The sequence below is a fragment of the Crassostrea angulata genome, chromosome 5 (genome assembly GCF_025612915.1).
Source record: "Crassostrea angulata isolate pt1a10 chromosome 5, ASM2561291v2, whole genome shotgun sequence".
Taxonomy (NCBI): domain Eukaryota; kingdom Metazoa; phylum Mollusca; class Bivalvia; order Ostreida; family Ostreidae; genus Magallana; species Magallana angulata.
Window position 1 is genome coordinate 46,915,093 of NC_069115.1, and position 10,473 is coordinate 46,925,565.

Genomic DNA, 10,473 nt, shown 5'->3' on the forward strand with positions numbered 1-10,473 from the left:
AACAAAAATAACTCATTGTGAAATTATTTTACATATAAAGTGTGCCGTTTTTTCTTGTATAGCACTTAAAACGTACTGCAATTCAAGTACTGTTAGCATAAATATTTACATGTTTCAGTGTCTTTGTCTGTGATAACACTACGAAGCGATTTGGTATTGTACAGTCTAATAAATTCAAATAACATATTGTTGGGGCGTTAGCGGGGTTTTCATAAATAAAAGAAATGAAAATCTCATAAATGTATCAATATTGTAATATACATGTATCTAATCGTATATATATATATTATATGAATACTTGTATAAGTAATAAGGAATCATTCTTTGAATATTATGAGGGGATAATATCGGTCGGAGTGTGTTCAGATCTATCATAAAGCCCTTCATGCTTTAATGAATTTGACCACGCCCCGACCAAAATTATCATTTCATGATACTCCTGATCATGATTTCCTGTTCCTTAAATATAAACAGATATGTTGACAAAGCATTGCGATGCTAATAAAAAAAATGTGATTAAAAAGTTCGGCCTATTAATGTTTTCTACATTGATTATTTCACGTTATCTTTTCGGTAGTTAAGTAATATGAAAGCATTTTAATGAAAGTATGTTATGGAAATGCTAAAAATATATCAACATATCTATTTGTCAAAAAATGATTATTTAATTTAAGATAAATGAAAATAAGATGAAAATTAAGATAAATGATAATTATATACATTTATCAGAATAAAACATTTCACATAATAGTAATATTTTTAAATTATTAAAAATGATTAAGATTCATCTCGAACGATATACATGTATTTGTTGATTATTTGTATATTAGTGTAAGACACTCCTCTAGCGCATATTCTAATGCGACTACAGCTAGACTTATTTTTAGAATCGGTACTTTCCTATTTTCAAACATTTTAAAAATAGCATACTTCTTTCTGTGATATCGATATTCTTTGGAAAGTGAAATAGAGTTTCAAAGCAATAAATAAATACATGATGAAAATTATACAAAAACAAAATGATTTACATTGTACAGGATGACATAACTTATATTATGATGTACAATTTTGTGCATGATACATTAATATTGTACGTAAAGTTACATAAATGTGTTTGAGTTAATGGGTCATATCCTTGACTGACCCGATTACAGAGAAATATTATTAGAACTTGTTTACAAACTTTCTACGGAGAATAGCACAAAAGGTAGGTTGATACACACACTCTTTCTCTCTTTACGATAGGTATTGTATGTTCATAAAAGAATCATAAATATACACTGAAGTTCTTTTATTTCGTGAAATGATGTTCGTTGTTTGAAAGATTTAGTGACAAAACAGGCACTTATATTTGTTATAAATGGTTAAGTTTTAACCATGTATATCATTATCAAAATCAATTTTATATTAGATAACATGAGTATTCTATTATCCAACCAGCTGCTTGCATTTAGCCTTAAGATTTCAATGATTAAATCTAAATCTGTAAAGTAAGCTTTATATATAAATATTTCACGTTGTTGTGAAATTTCAAAATCAAACGTAGTCAAACTAAACATGATCATGGACATAACATGAAGCACATATGTATGTATGGTACAGGAAACATCGTTGTATTTGCTTAATTATTCAAAGTTTAAAAAAGTGTAAATCTTATTTTCTTTATGGAAACTAGTATAATTTTTTTGGTTTTTTAAAATATATATATTTCAGGTTTTTTATTTCCCGTTTTCCATTTTTATACAGTTTATAGTATTTTCATCTGTATTTTTTATAATCCTCTACGTTTTGCCATTAATACGTTTAAATTATATAAATGTGTACTATTGGTACATAACGATTGGTTTTTAAAAATCACGTGGTTTTCTTTATTTTGATACATTAACGAATCGTTTGATTGTACACCAAATTTGAAAATGGAAGGGGAAAATGTAGGTTTAGTTTCACTTCTTTAATAACGTTGATGTTTGATATCTTAACAATTATAACGGCATATTTTATCAATCCCAAAAATGCATGCATATATTTGAGATGAGACAATGTTATATGTCTTTGTGATGTACGATACATGTATGGCCTTAATTTATCAATGTTAAAAAATATTTTGAAATTGTTTTGAAGAGCATATTTAAAAGTACTTGTGCAAAAGTGATACATTTTCGACTCTGAGTGCCTAAAAAGCATATCCATGTACACAGGCGCTTGTTTCTGAGATAAAAGTTCACCATACAGTATAATAATAACAGTGTTATATCATTATTGTTGTTTTTAATAAAATATATTATGTTACTAAATTAATTATACTGTCATTGTCAGAAACAAGTGCTTGTGTCCATGAACACTAAATGTGACGAGAGGTCAGCATGCTTGTTTTAATCACAGTCAAATGGTTTGATCCTGGATTTTTTTTGATTTTTTTAAGTGGGTAAAAAGCATGAGTCGTATTTTAAACAATTTATTTAGTTGTACTTGGAAAAATTCAAATGTTATTTGTTTTTAAATACTAAAAATAACCATACTTACTTATTCTTCTACATCCAAGACCCATATCAAAATAAGTATGTTATCAACCTTTAGTAAAAAGGTGTGTGTTCACAATTGAAAATGAAGTAAGCACACGCAAGTCCTTAGGGTTGTAAAAATTATTCTATTTCTTTCATAAAAGTTTGGACTAATATATTTTACAATGAGTCGTCAATTAGAGTGTGACGAAAGTATACTGTTTAAATTTGAAAAATAAACTTATAACTTTTCATTTGTTATAGATAGAAGATGGAAACATATCAGAAGCCCTTATCTACTTGTGTTTTCCATCACAAATTCTTCCATGTTGTTACTCTTCGAATTCTTGGAGTCTTAATGAAAAGAAAGAACACTAGAATTTGGAATAATTTTTGAATTGACGACAGCAAGCGATCGTGAATGTAATTGTTAACCTGATTTTGCTATAAGTGTTTGTACTCAATAAAACGCTACAATTGTCGTCAAAACAAACGACTTGAAAATGCATCCTTCTTCGAGACAGGAAAATTCATTAGATTCCTACTTCAGTGCATCGGTGAACGGTGAATCAGATAGAGATGACATTCGGTATGAATGGCTGCGCTTGAGATCATTTTCGACTTTTCCACTGACTTCCACTTCACACAGTCCGCTTCGGCTTGCTCGCTCTGGATTTTACTACACTGGAAGAAACCAAGAATGTGTTTGTTTTTCCTGTGGAGTGCATAACTCTGATTGGACAGGGTCCAGTGTTACAGATATACATACACGACTAAGTTCAGAGTGTCGTCATTTAAACGGACATGACGTCACGAACATTCCTATTGGATCTAACAACAGCAGTCAATCCAGTCATTTGCTTTCCGAGTCTAGTAAAAGAAAGTCAAGCAATAAAAATGCAGAGCAAAGAGTATTGGAAAACGGAAACGGGAGCCAAAACACTACTAACACTCAGTGTCAAGCTCCTAAGCAAAACCAGAGACCATCTATTCCGCGGTCCAACCATGTGAGAGAAATGTTGGAGCCTCTTGGAATAAATTTCGACAGGCCAAAGTATCCAAGCTACTCCGTTTTGGCAACAAGAATCAGTAGCTATCAACAATGGCCTTCATATTTGACTCAAACTCCAAGGGAACTTAGCATTGCTGGTTTCTTTTATGTTGGATATGGCGACTATGTTAGATGTTTTTTCTGCGGAGGTAGTTTTCAAATTATTTAAATAATACATGTACAATGTAATTAGGACGTATTTCATCAAAGGTTAAGGATGTTTGTCATTTGAGATTCATTTTTTTATTTAGGTGGGCTGCGAAATTGGGAGTCAGGTGACGATGCATGGGTGGAACACGCCAGATGGTTTCCAAAATGTTCTTTTTTGCTCCAGAATCGCGGAGTAGATTTCGTCACACTCGTGCAAACCGTCCAAAACGAACAAGCAGAGACAACTTTGACAGAAAATTCCCCATCATCCCTTGATATTGATCAGCATCTTGCTGCTGTAAAGGTTCATGAAATGGGTTACTCATGGGAGACTATCAAAGCAACATATATTCAGCTAAATAAGCCAGGTATTTATCCAATCTAACAAAATTCTTGTTTGAGTTTTTAAAGAGGTTTGTTCCTCTGTTTTGGGATAGCCATTTTGGGTCTCCTCTAGTATGAAAATTATGCATCATATATTAATACTACTTGTAAATTCATATTATACAATGCAAAATAAACTATTTTGAATGAAATAGTTAAGGGAAAATAACATATTTATAGACTTTGATAAGGGACTATATTTTGTGGCGGAAGGTTATTATTTAATTTATTTAATACATTGCCCCCCTCCCCCACTCCTAAAAAAATGAAATTTAAAGATTCATATAAACATGTATCACAATGTATACATGTATCTGTAAAATGTTATATTCATATACATGTTTCATTAAAATGCATGCTTTAATGTATTTTCAATGCATTTTGTCATTACAGTCTCAGAAACAGTTACAGTAGAAGAGCTTATAGATGAAATTCTGGCAGATAAAGTCACACCACCAAATCCGTCCGAGGGGAACAGTCAGAACATTGAGACGAACCCTCAAAGTCCATCTCTTCCAGCAGATGAAGAGGAACCAGGTAAATCTCTCTCTCTCTCTCTCTCTCTCTCTCTCTCTCTCTCTCTCTCTCTCTCTCTCTCTCTGTCTCTCTGTGGAACAATTTGTTAACATTCGTAGAACAAAGGATTTATTCTGAATTCTCATCCTTTTAGGTAGAACATATACTGCTAATTCTACTGCAAATGCCGATCTGTCGAATGAGCTGAAATCACTGAGTTTAAAAGGTAATTGAAACAAAAAATGAACTTTTAATGCTAACATATTTTGATGGAGATAATTGTGAACTAAAGATACAGCTTAAATTGACAGTAAACGTAATACATACATGAAAAAGCGGAGGGCTATGATGATAATCAATTACATCTCATAAGTGTGTCTCATTCATAAGAAATTATACGACGAAGATCTGCTACTCAATCAACTTGACTATATGTGACTGAATGGCATAGCAATTACTTGTCCAGACGTTTTGGTTATTATTCAATTGACTGAATGGCTTAGCATTATCCATCGGATAAAGTTTTTAAGGATTTAAAGTTTTTTTTAAAATAATCTATCAAGGAAGGAGTCTTTTTGTTATTAAACATACTTCTTAAAATAAGAAATTTATGAAATTTTGACAAAGTCAAACAGATCATATAACCGATTGATTCCATCTGTTTAATCAAATTTGACCTCCTTGATTTTGAATAAATATCAGGTCAAGGTCACTACCTTTTTTCTCAACTTAAAGGATGATAAAAATAAATGTAAGTCTTTGCAGTTATGTAGACACCTGTTTAAGATATGAAGATTCTATTCTTCAATGAAATGATAGAATATCAGAATGTCTATCAGTTTATACTACTAACTTGAAATGAATATTGAAACTAAAATTGATATTGCTTAGCCCGCATTTCCTCTAATTTTCTTAAATTTTGAAGATATTTTGACTATTTTTTATGCTTTCAATAATAAAACATTTCTGATTTTTACTTATTATGAAAACTTTATATAAAGATATAAATTGACAGAAAAGCTAATATATTGACCATTAAATAAAAGAGAAAAACTGATTTTAGTGATTTTTTCACACAAATCAATGCATAGAATGGGCGCTTTAAAAAGCTTATAAAATGTAATTTGATAGGCAAATCATATTTTAAAAACATACTCTGAATTCCAAGTATCATATCATTAGTTCACGTTAGTTAAAAAATCGCACATTAATGTTATTGTTTTAAAAATGATAAAACAGACTCATTTACTTACTGCAATTCCGAATTGCGAAACATGTGATATTTTCCTACGCCAATATTCCGCCAAAAATATAGTCCTTGTTAGATTCTAAACATTTATTACCATTTCTATGCTATGTTGTATGATAGTAAAAAAGAAAGAAAAATATACTATTTTAATTTCCTTTCATCTTGATTTAATGAACAATTAATCAAATTTCCGTTTGACAAGTCGAAAACCAGAAAAGACTCCTTCCTTAAGAGATATAAATCCACTTTTATTTTAACCTTTTTAAAGATACTTTTCAATTGAAGATGAAACAGAAGTTCTATTGGATGAAAATAGACGTCTCAAAGAGCAAAGACTATGTAGGGTAATATCAGTTTTTCAGCATAGTATGCTATTTGTTTTAGATCACAGAGCCTTATCTATATCAAATATTGGAATATCATGTTTTCTGTTGTATCAATATCATATGAAAGCAATTAAAATAAGTTAGAATAGCACATTGATACGAACAACAAGCAAATACATTTTGTTCAGTCAGGCATCGTCATTATGATACTATTTTTCAGATTTGCATGGAGGAAGATATAACTATTGCCTTTCTGCCATGTGGACACTTGTGTTGTTGTGCCCACTGCGCACCTGCGATGCGCAAATGTCCAATCTGCAGAGCATTTATCAAGGGGACAGTGAAAACCTACCCAGCTTGATTTATTTGTTTATCGGTTATGAATCGGTTTAATCACCGAACTTAAATACATTGACATACACAGGTATCGTTAACATAATAATGCTGGGTTTTTTAAACTCAGATGTACATATTTTGATCATAAAATTTATATCCGATTGTTTTAGCAAAACAAATTTTTGGCAGTAAAATCTATTTTCTTTTATATTATTCGTTCTGTTCGGTGTTATGTTCGGTGATAATCATAAAAAATATATAACATATGTGCCTATAGTTTGTTTGTGGTTCTCCCAATGGTTTGATTTATGTTAATAATTTTGGTGAAAGTTTTATCTGTCAATTATAATAGTTATATTAATATTTGAAGAAGTTGGTTCGTATTTTTCAAACATTATAATTTAATCATATAACTGAATTCAATTATTTTTGCTAATCTGTGTATTCATTATGAAAGTTTCATAATTCAATGGGAAGTAGACACACTTGGTATATATAAATTGTCGAAAATGCGTGTGCTGTGCTTATAACTTTAACTGGTATTGTTGTCTGCAATTTTATATTTTGTATTTATTGCTAAAAATAGAAGGTATCCTTCAGAACGATGATGTACATCAAAGCATTTATACTGTAGTTTGTTTGAATAAAAATTAAACAGAGTTCATTTACAGTATTGTGTATCTTTTTCCCATTCTTGCCGTTATGAATACAATCACAATGTGACCTGTTGAAATTGATTAATATTGTAAACATTTACGTGAACATAAAAAGGGTGAATATTTATCAAAATAATTAAATTAATATACAACTGATTTCCAATTTGATCAAGTGAATATGGGTTCGTCACAGCCTTTGCTTTTTTATTTTAAATTGTAAATGGTTTTTCAAAAATTAAAGTACATAGCATAGCGTCGCAATTTTATTTTCTAAAAGTCCGAAAATCAAACAAGTCTCTAAATCCTTAGGACAAAGGGACAGTCCAGCTGGCAAGAAATTCTTGTGTCAATCGTATGATTATTTTTATGTCCTGCAGGGAAAGGATGATATTGTTGTTCAATATATTTTTATTGTTGTTTTGTTTCTTTTTCTAGTGTTCTATTTTTTCTAGATAATAAATATTCCCAGAGATTGCTTCTTTTAATTCAAAATACACATTTATTTAGTCTGTCACAATTCAAAGCGAAAGTTCGATGTATTAAATAATTGAAATATTTAACCACATATGCAAAACTATCAAAAATTTTAACTAGAATAAGTAATGCAAATGATTAGTTCAATTGTCTAAACATGCAAAAAAATCCTTCTTATACTACACTTTTTAAATCCTAAACAAGCTGTTTGTTTCATCACCGTTTGTTGACCAATTATGAGATCTTATGAATAGGAAATAAAGGGAGTCATGATTAAATTGATTTCTATTTAAAATTGTAACGTTTCAAAGCAATATCCTTGTCAATAGTTACTTTATCACATTTCAGAGAAAAGCAGTATTTCACACAATTTCTAAACTCTTTCCTTTCTTGGTATAATTGAATTCCATCATTTCTATAATCAAGCTTGTGCAAGTAGAAATGAATATTATGCTAGAGAGCTTCTTTATTTAAATAAAAAATATGAAATAATCTTTGAATTTTTTTTAACGATTAGCATTATGGTTCACTTCAAATTATAACTTATATTATTCTATTTTCATTAATATTACAAGCTCTTTAGAAGTATTGAATTTCATAATCATACCAATTTCTAAATAAACATTTTGCATTAGGTATGACGTCATTCAAGAAGATTACTTTTTTAAAATATTAATTTGTCCAAAAATAGCGCAATTTTGGTGCGACGTAAATTGCAGGGTTTTTTTTTACTATGAGAGGCACTATCTCTCAGGTCGTCCATACGATTTTGGATTTTTTTCAGACCAAGGGCTACAAACCTGCAGCTATGCAAACTTAAGTCGGATTTAATCAAAGCTAAATGAGTCCTTCCTACATCATTTGCAACAAATTTTCTTTACAAAATTTTACAAACATGATAATGCTTGCTTCCAATGAATAATGAAGTGAAGACAGTGTATCTTTATTGTAACAAAGTTTTCCTCCTCGCTTGCTTATGTTTTTGCATACAAATGTTGTTACTTTTTTAGTTAATTAAGAAAAACGTTTTCACCACATAAAAACAATTCCTTGCCTAACACCAGCACACAAACTGAAATATCTTCATCGAACTCCTAGAGGTTTAGAAAAAAATCAACTATACAAAAAAAAACTGCGAATTTTGGAACCACAAGGCTAAGCAAAGGTAATTCATTTTAATCGTGTTGTATGATTACTGTGCACAATACATACGTTACATATATGTGTGCAAAGCCCTTAAGTGTTAAAACTCAAAGTCAACAGGTATAAAACAAAAAATTGTTTTATTGCCTTCAAGTCAAAGCTTTCAAATTACAATCTTTTCTTCTTTACCTGAAAAATGAGGGAAAAATATAACTTTAGAAACAAAATTGATTTTCATAATTAAAAAATGAACCCATCTTTAGAAATATCTCATACAACTTGCAATATTAGGTTAAACCTGTTCTTTGCAATCTTTAAACATTGAATACAATCCACAAAGCTACTGATCTTGCCGGCATCCCTCAGGGACTTCAAAAGGTTCACAAAGAGCAAGCGAAACCAGACAGTCACATTTTCTCAGATTCTTCTCCAAGCATTCTTTGCATTGTTGTGAAGCTTATATATAAATAAAGTATTTTCAGTAAAAATATTGTCAAAGATTATTAACTAAATATGCTATTTAATTCTTATAATTAAAAAAATGCTTCAACATTTCGCAGGTAACGGGATCAAAAACTGTAGGTAATATATTCTTGCAAATCTCTTCGATTCTTGCAGAGTTTCAATAGTAGTGTTTTCGTAAACAGCCGGTGTCTCGTACAAAACATGTAAAACTTTCGGGCGATGCCTGTGTTGTTTTTTTTTGTTTTTTTTTTTTTAATTTCTTCTGAATTCAGTTTATAACCTTATTTAATATTGGAGAAAATTAAAGACAACAGCATCAACCGATTTTGATTATGAAACGAACTCAAACCGGATGGAAGACGTTTAAGCCCTCTGCCTTGAATCGACGTATAAAGTGGTTCTTTTGCAAATATCATGTTTCACAGTTCGTACGATTTGTAAACTGTGCCGTAGCGGTCTTGTGACGAAAATGTGATGTAAAACTGAAGAAAAATATTCACCAGAGTGCTACTGATGCATATGATTGTGACATTAGGTAAATACGTCTGAATGATTTTAAAAGAAAGTTCAGTAAACAAAAAAATACTTACGTTCATGACCGGTCGGCTGCGAGTGAACCGGACTTGTATATGCAGCCAGCAGAACAACAACCAAGACGAATCTTAACTTAGCAGAGACCATATTGATAAGTTGATCACTTCACTCACAAATGAACGTTTCCGTTGTTTATATAATATATTTGCCCTCCTACATTATACGTTTATATCTCACTAATGGCCATTTATTTTTACAAAATGAAGATAACTCTAGAACGTTGTCTTCACATAAAATAATCGAAGTCAGATAAAACAAGATATGATATTAAAAACAAGTTGCAAGTAGCATCAGATATAACTTTACGTAATGTGTTACTAGATAATATTAAACACATGTTTGTAAAAATCATGCGAAATGTTATGTTGTATATACATCTTTTTATATATTTTTTTATAATTATAATAGGCACGAACAATTACAATTTAAACATCCATCATTTGAATGGAAGCAATAAAATTAACTATATCTGTTATATTGCAAATAAGATATTCCATAAGATTTACAACAACGTTTATCATTTTAGTGGGTGTTCGTTGTATTCAAAAGCAAAAACTGATATATACATGTATGATAAGAGTTCAATTTGGCCCCCACAAATCGCCATTTTTTAAGTGTTTCGGGTACA

The 10,473-nt window shown here is 30.3% G+C and overlaps 1 protein-coding gene across 3 annotated transcripts; it reads left to right on the plus strand.

The window, feature by feature from the left end:
• Positions 1–1,097: 1,097 nt before the first annotated feature.
• On the plus strand, positions 1,098–7,183 carry LOC128184386 (baculoviral IAP repeat-containing protein 2-like). 3 transcript variants are annotated; one of them, XM_052853834.1, is made up of 7 exons: positions 1,098–1,207; positions 2,766–3,701; positions 3,804–4,070; positions 4,480–4,623; positions 4,757–4,828; positions 6,137–6,195; positions 6,398–7,183. In XM_052853834.1, exons 2-7 carry the CDS (start codon positions 3,005–3,007, stop codon positions 6,536–6,538), a joined length of 1,380 nt encoding a protein of 459 aa, XP_052709794.1. In that variant the 5' UTR covers positions 1,098–1,207; positions 2,766–3,004; the 3' UTR covers positions 6,539–7,183. The 3 variants fall into 3 exon arrangements, with proteins under 3 accessions (XP_052709794.1, XP_052709796.1, XP_052709795.1); XM_052853836.1 differs by lacking the exon at positions 1,098–1,207 and having other exon boundaries at positions 6,120–6,195; positions 6,398–6,558; XM_052853835.1 differs by lacking the exons at positions 1,098–1,207; positions 6,137–6,195.
• The last annotated feature ends 3,290 nt before the right edge of the window (positions 7,184–10,473 follow it).